Below are 15,191 nucleotides of genomic sequence, written 5' to 3'. Positions count from 1 at the left end.
CTGGCCAGGGGACTGGTCAGTATGTGAGGACCAACATTGTCCTGAGCTGACACTGAGAGCAAGCTGCGTCATGCTGCTGGCTCTGATGACCTAAGGTAACCCCGGCCCTTGCCGAGGGATCAGCTTCACGTCAGCCCCATGCCCTCACCTGGCTGCGCTGGCTGGTGAAGGAGAGAACGCCAAGAGAACCGTTCAGGTGAAATTAGGACGGGGATGCAGGAGACCCCAGCTACACCCAGGCTGAGGTCCCACACAGAGAGAGGCAGGAGAGAGACGGGAACGAAGAGGCCAGGGACACACCAGGGGCACACCTGAGACACACCTGGGGGACACCTGAGACATACCTGGGACACACCTGGGGCACACCTGGGGGACACCTGAGGACATACCTGGGACATACCTGAGACAACACCTGGGGGACACCTGAGACATACCTGAGACACACTGGGGGACACCTGGAGACATACCTGGGACCACACCTGGGAACTCACCGGGGGGCACACCTAAGACACACCTGGGACATAGCTGGGGTACAGCTGGGACATAGCTGGAGGACACCTGGGGCACACCTGAGACACACCTGGGACATACCTGGGGCACAGCTGGGACACACCTGAGACAGCTGGGACACAGCTGGAGGACACTTGGGACACACCTGAGGCACACCTGGGGCACACCTGGTTATGGCCTTGTCTGCCTTGTTCTAGTACACAGTAGGTGCTTGGTACCTGTATGGGAAAGAATGACAAGGAAGTGATGGGGTTGGTTACAGTTTAGAGAGGAGAGGAAGAGAAGGGCCACAGAAATGAAGAACACCCAGCCAGAAGAGGCCAGGTAACCAACTCCACGCGGGGAGGAGAGGGTCGAGAGGGCAGTGTGAGATTCTGCCAGTGGGTATGAGGAGACAGGCAGACTCTGTTGTAGCAGCCGGGGAAGCAGAAACAAGAACTTGCAGCTGGAGCAGGTGGGTTGGTGCGTCCAAGCCTGGCTCCTTACCAGCAGGCGACCTTGAGCTGATCTCTTCAAACCCTTCCTGCCTTTCTTTAACGCATCAGTGTTCAGACAGGTCGGCGGCTCCGGCTCCAAGGCGTGTTGTGGACTGGAGCCCCTTCTACGTGTGTCCCTCACCGTGTGTCCCCAGACAGCGCCTCCCAGCAGTGCCGGGGTGACTCGACTCGCCTGGAGAAATAAAGATCTGCTTCGGTGGGCCTGGAGAGTGGCTGGCACCCGGGTCAGGACCCCTGCGAGAGGCGGTGTCGAGGACGGCACTCCCACTGGATTAACGCTGAGCCGAACTACCTCCTGGGGGAGTGGGAAGCATTCAGATAAACGGTGTTAAATATGTTTCCGATCACGGGACTCAGAGATGGAAGAGTGAACTTGGCTCTCTAAGAGGGGTCAAGTACGCAGAGCTTCCCAAACTCATTTGGCCCTTTTTTAAAAATTTTTATTTAGAGGAATTGTAGATTCACGTGCAGTTATGAGAAATAACCCAGAGACCCCTGCACCCCTCACCCAGTCCCCCAGTGGTGGCGTCTCCCCAAACTGTAGCTCAGGATCGCAGCGCAGATACCGATGCCACCACAGCAAACGCTCAGGAGCCCCCGACACCCCACGGTCCCCCTTTGTAGACTCCCGCCTCCCTCCCACCCCACGGTCCCCCGTTATAGACTCCCGCCTCCCTCCCACCCCACGGTCCCCCGTTATAGACTCCCGCCTCCCTCCCACCCCACGGTCCCCCTTTATAGACTCCCGCCTCCCTCCCACCCCACGGTCCCCCTTTATAGACTCCCGCCTCCCTCCCACCCCACGGTCCCCCGTTATAGACTCCCGCTCCCTCCCACCCCACGGTCCCCCTTTATAGACTCCCGCCTCCCTCCCACCCCACGGTCCCCCTTTATAGACTCCAGCCTCCATCACACCCCACGGTCCCCCTCTTACTCGACTACGCCTCCCTCCCACCCCACGGTCCCCCGTTATAGAATCCCACCTCCCTCTCCCCCCACCCACGGTTCCCTGTTATTAGACTCCCGCCTCCCTCCCACCCACGGTCCACCTTATAAGACGACCCGCCTACCTTCCCACACACGGTCCCCCTTGGGCCTTTATAGACGCCCGACTCCCTCCCACCCCAAACCCTGTCTGAACCCGGGCGACCACTAATCTGTTCTCCATTTCCATTGAAGTTGTCATTTCAAGAATGTTTTCTAAGTGGGAAGGTTACGCCTCAGCCCCGCTCTTTTCTTCTCTCCTTGCAGGACTCCAGTGAAGCAGACGTTAGGCCTTTCCTACGGCCCCTGGTCACTGAGGCTGGGCACTTTTTTCGGGCTCTACTTTCTATTGTTCAAATCCGGAAATTTCTATTGTTTTTTCTTCCATTGTCGTGATTCTTTCCTCTGTCCCTTCCCTTCTGCTTCTGAATCCATTCTTTGAGCTTTTTATTTGGTTATTGTATTTTTTGAATCTAAAATCTCCATTTGGTTCTTCTTTATATCTTCTATTTCTTTCCTTAAACTTTCTACTTCTGGCTTTGCCATTTGTTTCAGCACAATCACCATTGCTTGCTGAAGCATTTCACAACCTGTCAGATGATTTCAGAAACCTGTCACCTCAGGCTTGGCGTCTATACTGATCATCTCGTTTTAACTTCATTTGGAGGTCTTCCCGGTTCTTTGCTCTGATGAGTGATTATATCCGTTGAAAGCCTGGGAATCTTTCCTATCAATCCAGTCCTTCGGTGTTCGCGGGCTTCCACTGAACCCCACGGCAGCTGTGGAGGGGTGGGCTCCGGTCCCTTTGCTGCGGGGGTGGGAGTCGAGCCCCCCTGCATAGGAAGGGAGAGCCCCCGCATCGCCCGGAGCTCACTCTCTTTGGGGCATCCATCCCACCGTTGTCCCCGCGGGACACGCCGAGCAGCCCCAGGGCCCCCCACCCCGCCCCAGGCCGTCCCCCTCCCCACGGGCACGTGTCCCATGAAGGTCTCGTGACAACGCGTGTGCAGCTCAGCACACACGTTCATGCTTCTGGAATTCAGAGACTAAGTGTGGAGGATTTCGTTCAAAGACTTCCAGGAAGAATTCATACTGTGCTCGTCCCAAGAGTGTCTCTGTACTTTCCAGACCAGGGCGGCACCGATTCTGTGCACAGCAGTTCCTACCCTGTGTCTTCAGGCCTCGGCGCGGGGGTCCCAGACCCACAGGCTGTGGACGGTGAGACCGCAGCCTAAGGCCACACTGTGTTTTTTACTGCCCTAAAGTTCAAAGCTGTGAAGGGGAACGGTGTGAAGGAAAATGCCTACGATTGGTCCATTAAGAGACTATGAGTCCAGCTAAAATGCTGCGATTCCATCTGAATTTTAGGATGTTCGTTTTGCTGACAAACTCTAAATCATCCTAAAGAAAATAAACATAATGGCTAAAGGGCTTTTCACTATTTTTATCCCCGAAGAACACTTCCAATTTGGCTACGTGGGTCCCTCAGAGGGAAAGTGACAATGGATGGACGCCCAGCTCTTTGTATACAATCCCCACCCTTTCAGTCGGGTCCTGACTTAGATATTTGTAAAGACGCCTCGGTGCCACGTCATATGTGCCCGGCGCTGCCCTTTCCTCCTAATCTCAGAGGTGGGTGCCCCAGCCATGTGGACCGCCAAGGCCGCTTGGTTCTGGCCACGCATTAGGCGGTCCGGGGGCTCGTAGTTGTCCAGACGCTCAGGCCACCCGGCAGGTCAGCTCCCTCAGAAACTCGGGGGTGGGACAGGTGTCACAGGTTTCCAAGCCGCCCCAGGTGGCTCGGACGTGGTGCCAGGCTGAGCGCCCCCTGCCTAGACACTGCCGCGGTCCTGCAGCCACAAGCAAGGCCGAGGGAGCTCCCAGGTCCACTGGGTCCCCGCGGGGTCAGAGTCTGCATTTCAGCAACACGCCCGGGGACCGGTGTGCATTCGGTTTCGAAAACACCTCTAGACTGCATGGCTGTGGATTCCTCCATGGACACTAAGTCCTACAGGGCCCAACACTGGCTCTCAGAGGACACCACGCTCATCACCGAAGCTCAGCTCAGAGTGCGGGAACCCCTGCGGCCCTGCGTCCGGCCCGCCCCGGGCACCGGCAGGCTTGGCTCTCCAGCATCAGGAGTGACAGCGGCGGGAGCCCCCCGCCCCCGCCGGGGGTCCCAGCCGTCGCCTCATCGTGACCTGGGGCACCTGCTGCAATCAGCTCAGAACAGGGGGCACCTCGGCCGCGGGTGAGCGTCGGGGTCCAGGCCCCTCCTCGTGCAGACCGCTCTCTTCACACCTCCCTCCCCAAGGAAGTGCGATGGGCAGAGCTGGGCACCTGGCAGGCCTCCTTGCTCATTATCAGAGCAGATAAAGTTCCGGGCCAAGGGCACCTGAGAGGAGGAGTGAGCCACCCTGATTTGCCCAGGGAGGGGGTGGAGGGGCACCTGACGGCAGGGGAACCCGCCAGGCCTGCCCGGGCGCCGGCGCTTGACGGCCGAGCAGCGATAACACCCTGCTGGGCTCGCCCTGGAACCCAGAGCCGCAATGCCCTTGACCTCTGAGGGGGAGACCATAAAACCCAAGGGGACGTCCTCCCCCAGGTGTCCTTTGGCAGGAGCGGGGCGATGGCGGCGCTGCAGGAGAAGAAGTCATGCAGCCAGAGGATGGAGGAGTTCCAGCACTACTGCTGGAATCCGGACACGGGCCAGATGCTGGGCCGGACGCTGTCCCGCTGGGGTCCGTGCGGCAGGGCAGGGGCGCCGGGGGAGGGCAGGGGACCAGCCAGCAGCCGCGTGGGGCTGGCGGTCTCAGTGCCCAGACGCAGGCCCTGGCCGGCCTCTCCTCCCCCACTGGGTGATCCCAAAGGCCTCCCTCAGCCCTGACGCCCCCCGACACCCCCGGGCACCTGAGAGCGGGGAGCAGCTAAGGATCAGCCCCAGAGGCTCAGCCTTAGATTTGAGAACAGCAGTTCTAAAGCTACGCTCCTAAAAACTATAATTTTTAAAAGGCTTTTAAGTAAGGGGTGCAGGGTTATCGGGGTGATGAGAATGGTCTGGAACCAGATAGCGGGATGGGTGCCCAGCGCCGTGCGTGAACGCTCACCCTGAGCAGTGACGCGTTTGGTGGGCTGCACGCGTGTTCCCCGCGACCAAGCAGCTGTCGCTGCGTCTGACCCGCCTCTTCCCGCAGTGTGGATCAGCCTCTACTACGTGGCCTTCTACGTGGTCATGACCGGCATCTTCGCCCTGTGCATCTACGTGCTGATGTGCACGATCGACCCGTACACTCCCGACTACCAGGACCAGCTCAAGTCACCAGGTACTGGGCGTCGGGCCCTGCTCTGCCCGGGGCTGCCGGGTCAGGACACGACCCCGCGGGGAGGAGGTCGGGGAGGACGGCCACCAGGGATCAGGGAAGGGGGGCGAGGGGAGCTCGGCGTCCGTGTGGCATCACCAGCACCGAGGCTGCCCTCCTGTGAGGCCTCGCCTCCCCAGCAGCAAAGTAGGTCCAGAGCACGAGTGCCATCTAAGTGCAGCGTGGCCCGTGTGACGAGGGGTCGGAGCCAGCGCCAAAGAGGAGGAAGTCACTGGTGGCGAGACTCCCAAATCCTGGGGAGGGTGTTTGGACCGAGACCCCCCCACGCGGCCAGCTAACCTGCGGTGCCTGCAGAAAACAAAAACAAAGGGAGGCGGGGAGAAACGAAGGAAGGAAATCTTCTTCCAGCCCAGCTACTCAAGAGTGTTTGTCACCCCTGCGTCCTTAACTCTTTCTGAGGAAGATAATAACCCAAGAACATCCAACAGCAGCGCTGAGCTCTGCCACCCTCGGTGGATCCTCTGCAAATCGTCGTGACAACTGGGGCTCAATTTTTTGAATCAACCAATGGATAAAACATGGAGGATTTCGATGTCATTTCAGAACAGAACGTAATAGATTACAAGCTTGAGAACACACTGATAGAATGTGCCCCAAACCCAGAGGCTGGCAGGCAGGCCGGCCTCCTGTGGGAGGGACCCGCGGGCCCTGGCCAGGCCTCGTGGGACGGCGCGGCCCCCCGGCCCCTGGGCAGGGGTCCCGGGCCCTGCTGGCTGCAGCCTCCTTGCCAGGGGCGGGGGACCCTCAAAGGCCTGGCCCCGAAGCGTCCCAAGCACGGCCTCCCCCAGGCCGGGGCCAACCGCCCAGCAAACGGCCTGGATGTACAACCAAAGACCAAGCGTCACGTCCTTTTTCCAGGGGTGACCTTGAGGCCAGATGTCTACGGGGAGAAAAGGCCTGGACATTTCCTACAACGTGTCTGACAACAGGACCTGACAGAACTAACGCAGGCCCTGCACCACTTCCTGGCAGGTAGAGTGTAGAATGCACCTCAGTCTCCGTTCTTTCCTGTCTCAGGAACCCCCAGGGGCGGGAGGGGGGCTGCATCTCGGGCAGGGCTGCAGGTGTGTCTGTCCCCAGGCTACTCACCCGCGGCCCAGGAGGACAACATCAACTGCACATCCGAGAGGTACTTCTTCCAGGAGAGATTCCTGGCCCCGAACCACACCAAGTTCTCCTGCAAGTTCACAGCAGACATGCTGCAAAACTGCTCGGGCCGGCCGGACCCCACCTTTGGTTTTGAGGAAGGAAAGCCGTGTTTCATTATCAAGATGAACAGGGTGAGTGAGGGGGTCGGAGGTGAGAAGGGAACCGGGCCCCTGTCTCTCCTGCACGTGTGCCAGCGGCGAGCGTGCCTTCCCTCAAACACAACTGGGAGCCGCCACCCAGACCCACCACCCACTTGACCGTGGCGTGCGCCCCCCGCGAGCCGCAGAGCCTGGGGCAGCCCTGTGTGCACGGCGCCTGGAGGAAGCCGGGCCGCGGTCAGCGCGGGGAGGGCACCTGGGAACCGTCTGGGGACAGGCGCAGAGAGAGGCTGCCCGTGAGAACACAGCAAACCACGGGAGGCACGTCCACGCTGCGGGGAGAGGGGACATCTCGGCAGGGCCCCGGGGAGGGTGGGGTCTGAGGACCCGGCTCCACGCTGGCATCTGCGTGGCACTCTTCATTTTCCTCCCTAAGAGGCCGGGGGGGCCACGCACTGGCACACCGCGCTGGGCCCCCGGGCCCAGCTGGGGTGCGGTCCCGGCTGCCTGGCAGGTGTGCAGCGAGGGAGGGCAGTGGTCCCCACGAGCCAGGAGGGCACTGCACTGGACCCTGGGCACCAGCAGGCGCATCCGGGGGCCGGGCCATTGGCACAGGTGGGCTTGGGGAGCTCAGACCCCCATCCAGCTCTGCCACCTGCCGGCCAAGACCACGGCCCCGGTGTGGAGCTTCCGGCTTTGAAGCAGGAGTTGGTACACCCCCCCAGACCCTCCCCGGCACCCGTCCTCTGCGCTCACAGATGGGCACAGAGGCCACGTCCGAACCTTTCCCTTTCAGATCGTCAAGTTTCTCCCCGGCAACAGCACAGCCCCCAGGGTGGACTGCACATTCCTGGTGAGTGACCGGCCACAGCTGTCTTGTTTAGGCTGGAAAACCTGTGGGAAATACTGATCTGGTTTTCCCTAAAATCACCTCAACCGTCAGCCTAACAAGCCAGGTGCACGAATTGCATGAACCTTCACTTAAGAGTGGTTTTATCGTGGGGGATTAAAAACGTGGTAAGAATTATCAAGAAAAAATGTTCTATATGGTATTGCAAGATGCCACATGGCACAGCTATATGATCCTGGAGAATAGTTTTACCGTCTCTGGAAAAAACAACAACAACAACAACCTGGTAAGAAAAACAACCCTCGTCATTGTTTTACTTCAAAAAGCATTTGGGACAGTGTATCACTGACATGCTTCAAAATGTTTGTGGCTATTTGGAAAAACCAAGGCACTTCTACTACGCTGCTTTGTCCTTTTTATTTGCTTATTTACAAAAATATGCAAGTTACCGACAGCTACTGTTGTCTGGCAGTGTGTGTATACAAATGCTGCCAACAGTTGGCATTAATTTAGTCCAGTTTTTCTCAAAACATGCTTTTAAGTACAACATGAAAAAACTAAATTTGTCTTCACTGAAGAATATTTCTAAAGTTTGTTTTCACGATCACGCCCTCAGCCAAGGCTCTCTGCCGTCAGCACGGGAGCCCCACCGGGGTGACCCCCCCCCAAAGCCTGCAGTCTCCCCGGAGCGCAGCATTCGTCCTGTTTTGTTTTTCCTCGTTGAGTTTCCTCGACCACACATGTGTAGGCTGACCCGGGATCTGCACAGACACCAAAGTACCCTTCCTCTGCCCTCAGACGAGCTCAAGCCGTCGGGCGATTTGCTGGCTCTGGCAGTGAAAGGGAGCAAACCCCACGACAGTGTACGGGTCCTTCCCGAGTCCCGGCAGGTCAGCCACCCAGCCTCGTGGGCCTTCATTCCCACACGCTCGGCTCTATCGCCTTTTCTATCCTAAGAGGGTTTAAAATGGAAGAAAATACAAGTTTGATAAGTTACCCGGGGTCTTGCTCGGCTGATGATAAAGATGAGATCTAGTTTATGCCAACTGCACGTGTGGTCACGGCGCACACGTACGCACACACGTGGACTTGCGTGCAGAAGCATGCGCGGCGCGGACACGAGTGCGCCACATCCGGCCTTTCTCACGGCGGCCTCTCGCCCGCAGGACCAGCACCGGGATGCCCCGGCCCTGCAGGTGGAGTACTTCCCACCCAGCGGCGTCTACAGCCTGCACTACTTCCCCTACTACGGGAAGAAGGCCCAGGTACGTGTGCGCCACTGTCCCCAGCAGCTGCTCCGGAACCGGATCAAACTGAGCAATCACCAGCAGAAGGGAAGCCCTAATGTTTCACCTGTAAAAACGAAACAAGGCCGTACTTAGCGCAGCCGGACCACTTAATCTTCGGGTGCTTCCCAAACCCATGTTCTCGTAACTACCTGAAAACACATCGTTCTCACGCGAAATAAATATCAAATCTAATCTTTTACCTTCCGAGGGCCTCCTTAGAAGGCCCGTAGACAACTGCATATCCATTTAAAATCATTTTCTCCAAATCTCTTGCTTTATCCTCTGTGTTGTTTTTATATTAATTTTCATCAAGTGTAATTTGAAGTTGAATCTGTCACTGGTCTGTCCACCCCCCCCCCACCCCCTGGGCCAAGTCTCCTCGTTTCTAAGCAGGGAGACATTTGTGTCCCAGTGAGTCCCGGGCGGCTCTCGGGCGACATGGGAGCACCCAGCCAAGCGCCCGGCCGCCCTCGAGGGTCCTAACGCACGTCCGCTTCAGCCCCACTACAGCAACCCGCTGGTGGCCGCGAAGCTTCTCAACGTCCCCAGGAACAGGGAGGTTGTCATCGTGTGCAAGATCCTGGCGGAGCACGTGACCTTCGACAACCCCCATGACCCCTATGAGGGGAAGGTGGAGTTCAAGCTGAAAATCCAGAAGTAGAGGAGCCAGGCGGCTGGCCCCCAGGTGCAGGGTGACCGCAGACGCCGCGTCCAGCTAAATCCGGCACCGGAGGCAGCTCCGCACCAGAGAGGCCCCCGTGCGCCCAGCTCTCAGAGCCAGAATCCTGTGAAATCTCTGTCACTTTTTAGGTAGAATTTGTAGCCACGATAAAAACGCTGGGCTAACACGGTGACCCTAAGGCAGCAGCTGTGCAACTAACAAGACCCCAAAAGGACTCATCTCTTCCACGTGGACATCACCTTTCTTGCTGTAATTTATTTTTTCTATACGTTAATATGAGGACCGGTAGTGCGTTGATATGAAACGCGACTTAGGATTTCATGCATTCTGGTTGCCGGCTTTAAAAAATGCAGTTCCTAAACTGTAAAAATCAAGTTTATTAAATTCACTCTTAATCTATGTAAAAGAGTCATGTCTCTCCTGATGAGGGGGAAGAATTAACTAAAAACTCAAACTAACTGAAATTCAGTTAACTACATTAACTTAAGAAGAATTAACTAAAATTAATGAACTAAAAAACCTCTCCCTTTAACACTTTCAGTTGCAAGTCAGGGACATTACAAACCAGAGTGGAAGGGGCTGCCCTGAGAGCGCACAGTTGTTCTGGGACGTAAGGGTGTCCCCACGCGGCGGAGCCCAAACCCCAGAGGTGACCTTCCTCGGAGCGCAGTCTCCCCTCCAGCCTCCAGGGCGGGGGGCAGTCTGCAGCCCCAGCCCATTCAGAAAACCCTGAAACGAGAACATTCTGTCCCAAGGACAAACCTGCTCTCACCTGTCGCCCACTTTTCACCCCACCCGGAGCTGGCAGCCCGGAGTCCTAACCCCACGGAAGAAGCCCCGCAGAGGCTCAGGGGACAGGGGACCCGCAGCCCAGCCCCGAAGGCCGCCGGGGCCCGGGGTGCGGGCGTCTCTGCTCCGCGTTGCCGACCCCACCGGCAAAAACCCTGAGCCACCTGGGAAGTGCCAGGTCAGGCCAGAGATCAGGCCACCTCAGGGATGTCACGACACATCAGAGGTTGGAGGTCAGAGGTCAGAGGTCCAGCCACCCCAGAAGAGACACCGAGGCCTCGATGGGGGTGGGGTGGGGGTGCCCGTCGGGGGGCCCGAGCACAGTAGGCTGCCTGACTCGGGGTCCCTCCTCCAGCTGCCCTGGGAGGCGGGGCTGCTGAGTCCCTTTCACAGGGAAGGAAACCGAGGCCCAACCGAGCTGGAGGGGCTGCCCCCACGGGGGGTGCAGGGGACACGGAACCTCAGACCCGGCTACCTGCCGACCACAGAGCGCCCCTTGGAAAGAAGTGCTAGAACCTTCTGTCAAGTTGCTGTCGAATACACGGAACAACCAGCACCTGGGGGAGGGGTGGCACAGGCTCTGGGGTCAGAGGTCAGAGGCCTAGGTTCGAGTCCGGACGTTCCTCTCTCGGGAGCTCGCTGACACGCCCCGGGGACCACTGCTGCGCCAACACCCAGAGTCAGTGCTCGGCCCAAGTAGCCACAGGCCTCCTGGTTTGCAGAACCCCACTACTCACCAGCTTGTAGGATGTGACCTTTGGAATCAAACACCTCCCCTGGAGGTCACAGACCACACCGCAGGGAAGCGGGCGTGGACGGACGCAGGCTGGACACCCTGACGGGTGACGCTCCGGGATGCCTGGGCCGCAGCTGACCACCTACCAGGAGGAGCAGGAGAGGCGACGATGCCAGAACCTTGTCCCCCGTCCAAGGCGCTCCCGCAGCAGCGGAGCCAGCAGACCCTCGGCCACCCGGGTCACCACCGGTGGAAGGTCGGGGGTCTCCTGCCCGCGCCCGGGTGCCCAGCTTGGCCAGACCCACCCGGGGGGCCCTGGAGGAGGAGGGGCCGCAGGGGCGCAGCCGCAGGGGACTCGGCCGGAGACGCGGGGCTGGCCGCGTCCTCCCCGCACGGGCGCCGACACCGCCCCCGTCTCTCCAGCCACGGCCCTCAGGACACTCACTTCAGGCAGCCACGGTCAGGAAGAAAGGAGGAACTGCCGCATCCCTCAGGAGACGCGACTCTGCTCAAGGCCGCAACCGGGCCCTGCAACGTCCACGGATGTCTTCGACCAACGTGAATAAAACACTGAGCTGCCCCACCTCACCTTACAATCTGACTCTTCTTCCGAAAGTCAAATCCGTAAAGTCTGTCTCGACGTCTAGGATCCGGGAGAAAGGCAAGGAACGACATCGGCCTGGCTCTCTCACCGCGGGCGTGTCCGCGAGGGCATCCAGCCTGCATCCCTCCGCCCCCTGCTTCCCTGTGGAGCTTCGTGACCTTTCCGGGACGTGTTCGCAAAGTTCACGTTTTGTAAGGATTCGCACGTTAAAGGTCGTGGGTACGTTTCTTCTAAAAACAAGGCAAGGCACAAACTCTCTCCCCACCACCGGCCGCGTCCCCGGGACCTCCTTCCTCGGCCCCGCCGCTGGGCAGCGGCAGGACAGGCTGGGGGCCTCGGCGGGTCCTGCGTGCACTGCTGGGCCTGGACCCTCTCCTCCCTCCAGAGAAGGGCACGGCTGACGGGACAAAACGAGCTCCCGACGGCAATCCCGAATCAGAGGGACACACGACTTGTTTAAAATGCCCATGCGCACTTTATTAATAAAAACTAACAGTGCCAAGTTAAACAAGTCAAACAATTAAAGTCTCTTTATTCCACAAAATATTACAGAAAAGTTTGTTTGTGTTCCAATAAAAAGACTATTATTTTAGAACAGGCAGCTAACAGCAACTGTGCAGTTAATGGTTCTTGGTGAATAAGTTTTAAAAGAGACTACTGCCTGTCCTGAAATTCCTTTTTCTTTTTATAAAAAAAGAACTATTAAAAATGATTGACAAATTTTGAGTTAAAAAACTGTTAAAACATTCTCTATATTTAATTTCAACTTTATAATAGATTACAGGAAGATGCTTACGAAACAAATACAACATTTGTTTCAGTACATGTCTTTAAATGACAGACTTATAAGTATGTAAACAACTATATAATAAAAGTTCCCAAACGCTGCCTGTAAGAAATCAGGCAAATTTTACCATAAGCAATAAACCATTCCAAGCTTTCAGACAGTTGCCACAGCTGCGCCAGCATGGCAGTAAACTTTTACCAAACCAAACAAACAAAAACCAAAAAGAACTTCGCAATTCGTTGGCTGCAACACAGAGCAAAACCGAAGTAGAAACCCGATGGAGTCACGCGGTCAATATAATTTACGGGAAATAAGGTCGTAACAGAACGTCGAGAAGCAGAGCCTCGCCATCTGCCGGTTCCGCGGCGCCTCCCCCTCGGCGGCTGCCTCGGGCCCGCCGGGCAGCAGGGCCTTGATCTCCCTCGGCGTGGACGGAGCACAACGTCTCCAGCAAACTCGGCAAGAACTGTGAAGGGGCGAAATGAACTCTGAATTTAAAAAAAACAGCAAACGAAAACACAAAATCCGAAAGAGTAAAGAGAGGCCGTGCGTCGGCATCAGACACTCGTCAGGACCCCGCAGAGAACAGCGCGTTGCTTATCGGCGGCGCACGCCGAGCCCAGCGGCTCAGCGCGCTCTTCTCGGGAGGAGGACGGAAGACACAGAAGGACCCCCGTTCACAGCCGTTCTCCTCCCGGACGCGTCCCTGGAGCCGACGGGGCTCAGTCCTCCTCCTCGTCCTCGTGGAAGTCCTCGTCCTCGTCCTCCTCCCCGACGTACGACACGGGCGTCTCCACCCGCGACCCGCTGTACTGCGACCCGCTGGAGCTCGTGGCCAGCGCCCCGTCCGCGCCGTTGGCCAGGTCACTGCAAGGACAGGAGGTGTCAGTGGCCGCGTCTGCGGCGCCAGAGACGGGCCGGCGTCCCCGGGAGGTCTGGGTGTTCTCAGCTACACGAACAGAAACGGAAAACCTCACCCACGTGCAGCACAGAACCCAACACTCCCGAGGCTGACCTCACCCGTCACGCCCCCTTCACACATCACCACCGGACGAGGGGCCCCGGCAGGGCCCCGACACTGAGTCCTCCCCATTTATCATCACGTCGGAAGCGAGACTCAGGCACAGCAACCGGAAGACCCCCGAGACTCTCCTCCCAGGCCTCCGCCCGTGACTTCCCTGCCCTCCCCGAAGGGTGGGAGCCGGGGAGTAAAGGGGCACCCAGTGAGCGTGTGCTGGCGTGTGCGTGTGCCCGCTCGTGGAAACTCCGTCCCAGGCCCCACCCTCAGCTCCTCCGGCGTCCGTGCTGAGCCAGGAAGCTGAGGGTGACGGGCGCGTCTTACTGCAGCCTGCGCCTCCAGGACGGCCCCGAGGACCCACGGCTCTTGCAGGTTTTATTTTTTGGAATGCCGCCTGACGAGGGTCCCTGGGGCGGGCCCAGGCGGGGACCACGGACCCAGGGGGCAGAGCTGCGGGGCAGGGCTCTAGAGCAGCCAGAGCTGCCCAGCCCCGCGCCCCCGTCTTCAAATGGGTCGCCGGAACCCACCCGCGTTTGCATCACGCTCCTGGGAGCCTCATCCGGAAACACATGACAACCTCTGGTTGCCACAACTGGGGCTGGGGGTGCTAGCATCTGAGGCCGAGGGCACAACCCAGTGCCCCACAAGGCACGGCAGCACCCACAGCAAAGAGTGGTCCGGCCCAAGATGTCAACAGGCCCGCGGGCGAGACCCCGGCCTAGAATGGAGGGGCTTTAGGAGCCGGAATCCTGGGCAAAGACCCCCCCCCCACGGCTTCAGCCACCGCCCGCGTCCCAGCACAGCGCACACGAGACGCGGAGGGTCAGCTGTGGTCAGTTACGGTCCCAGGGCACCAAGGGGAGACGGCCACGCCCACCGCGAGGGGAGGGAAGGCGACGTTTCTTCTGAGCTACAACTTGCTCAGGCGCCATCACAAGTCATTCAGTGTCTTCATGTCTGAGCTGAACAGCAAGGGAAGGTCCCGAGGGGACCCCGACCTAGGGCTACAACTTGACACAGGTCCTCCAGGCCCCAGACTCGGAGGAGGCCTGTCTCCACGCGGAGACACAGCGGCACCCCCAGGGGGTCCTCACGGCACCCTCTCTGAGCCCGACCTGTGGCCTTCAACTGCTCTCCACAAAACGGGGGAGCTTATTTGGTAAACCGTGAGTCTGTTTAAAGATAACAGGACACGAAAGGGTCAGAACCACCCTGGAAACGCGGCCGTGATACACTTGAATCAGACGGCACGGGGCAGGGGGAGGGCGATGACTGAGTAAAAGGGCTCCTGTCCCGCCACGCGGGTCAGGACCCTGAGAGGCCGGTGGCACCACAGAAGCCCCACAGGCCAGAGCTGCACAGATGCCTAACGTTAAAGGTGTTTTCCCGTTGGCAGAAAACCACACGCATGTATCTTAATACCTTTCACTGGTATTTACTGACGCTGCTCTTCGACAAAGTAATCCCACATCTGGGAAAGCCAGCCTGGCGACCAAGCCAGGAAGGGTGGAAAACTGAGCCATCAGGCTGCTCGTTGCAGCTTTTCTTGTAACTGGGAACCACCTAAATGTTGAACCAGAGGGCAGCTCAATAAACAAAAAGGGCCTTTGTGAAAACAGCGTATCCACCGCCACGGTCAGTATCTCTTCTGAAATGGTAATGGCTTTGCTTCCCTCTTTAGAAAACCTGACGTGAGCCTCTGAAATTTAATCAATAAAAAGAATTTCTTAAAGAGGAACATTTAGGAAATACCCGAATTCCACCTCTTGGTATAACCAGTGTTCAGATTTTACAAACTGGGCTGCACACACAGCGGCA

At 58.2% G+C, this 15,191-nt stretch overlaps 2 protein-coding genes across 12 annotated transcripts in view; one reads left to right on the top strand and one right to left on the bottom strand.

Moving 5' to 3' along the window:
* The first annotated feature begins 4,620 nt into the window (after nt 1–4,620).
* On the top strand, nt 4,621–9,418 carry ATP4B (ATPase H+/K+ transporting subunit beta). The gene is given in 9 exon segments (XM_036832042.1): nt 4,621–4,732; nt 5,186–5,314; nt 6,230–6,261; nt 6,263–6,302; nt 6,305–6,343; nt 6,452–6,651; nt 7,415–7,471; nt 8,635–8,733; nt 9,257–9,418. Coding segments are annotated over 9 exon segments (870 nt in total).
* Nucleotides 9,419–12,020: 2,602 nt separating this feature from the next.
* Nucleotides 12,021–15,191, bottom strand: part of TFDP1 (transcription factor Dp-1) — a 31,667-nt gene continuing 28,496 nt past the window's right edge. For 9 of the 11 annotated variants that reach the window (XM_036831540.1, XM_036831545.1, XM_036831539.1 and 6 more), the window contains 2 exons: nt 14,796–14,936; nt 12,021–13,222 (listed from right to left, as the gene is read on the bottom strand). In XM_036831540.1, coding sequence (XP_036687435.1) covers nt 13,078–13,222; nt 14,796–14,936 — 286 coding nt within the window. In that variant the 3' untranslated portion in view covers nt 12,021–13,077. Of the gene's footprint in view, nt 13,223–13,285; nt 13,305–14,795; nt 14,937–15,191 lie in introns of those variants that run through there. The other 2 variants (XM_036831543.1, XM_036831542.1) reach the window with 2 other exon arrangements.

The sequence above is a fragment of the Balaenoptera musculus genome, chromosome 18, assembly GCF_009873245.2.
Source record: "Balaenoptera musculus isolate JJ_BM4_2016_0621 chromosome 18, mBalMus1.pri.v3, whole genome shotgun sequence".
In the NCBI taxonomy this organism is placed as follows: Eukaryota; Metazoa; Chordata; class Mammalia; order Artiodactyla; family Balaenopteridae; genus Balaenoptera; species Balaenoptera musculus.
This window is presented reverse-complemented; position numbering and strand designations above follow the sequence as displayed.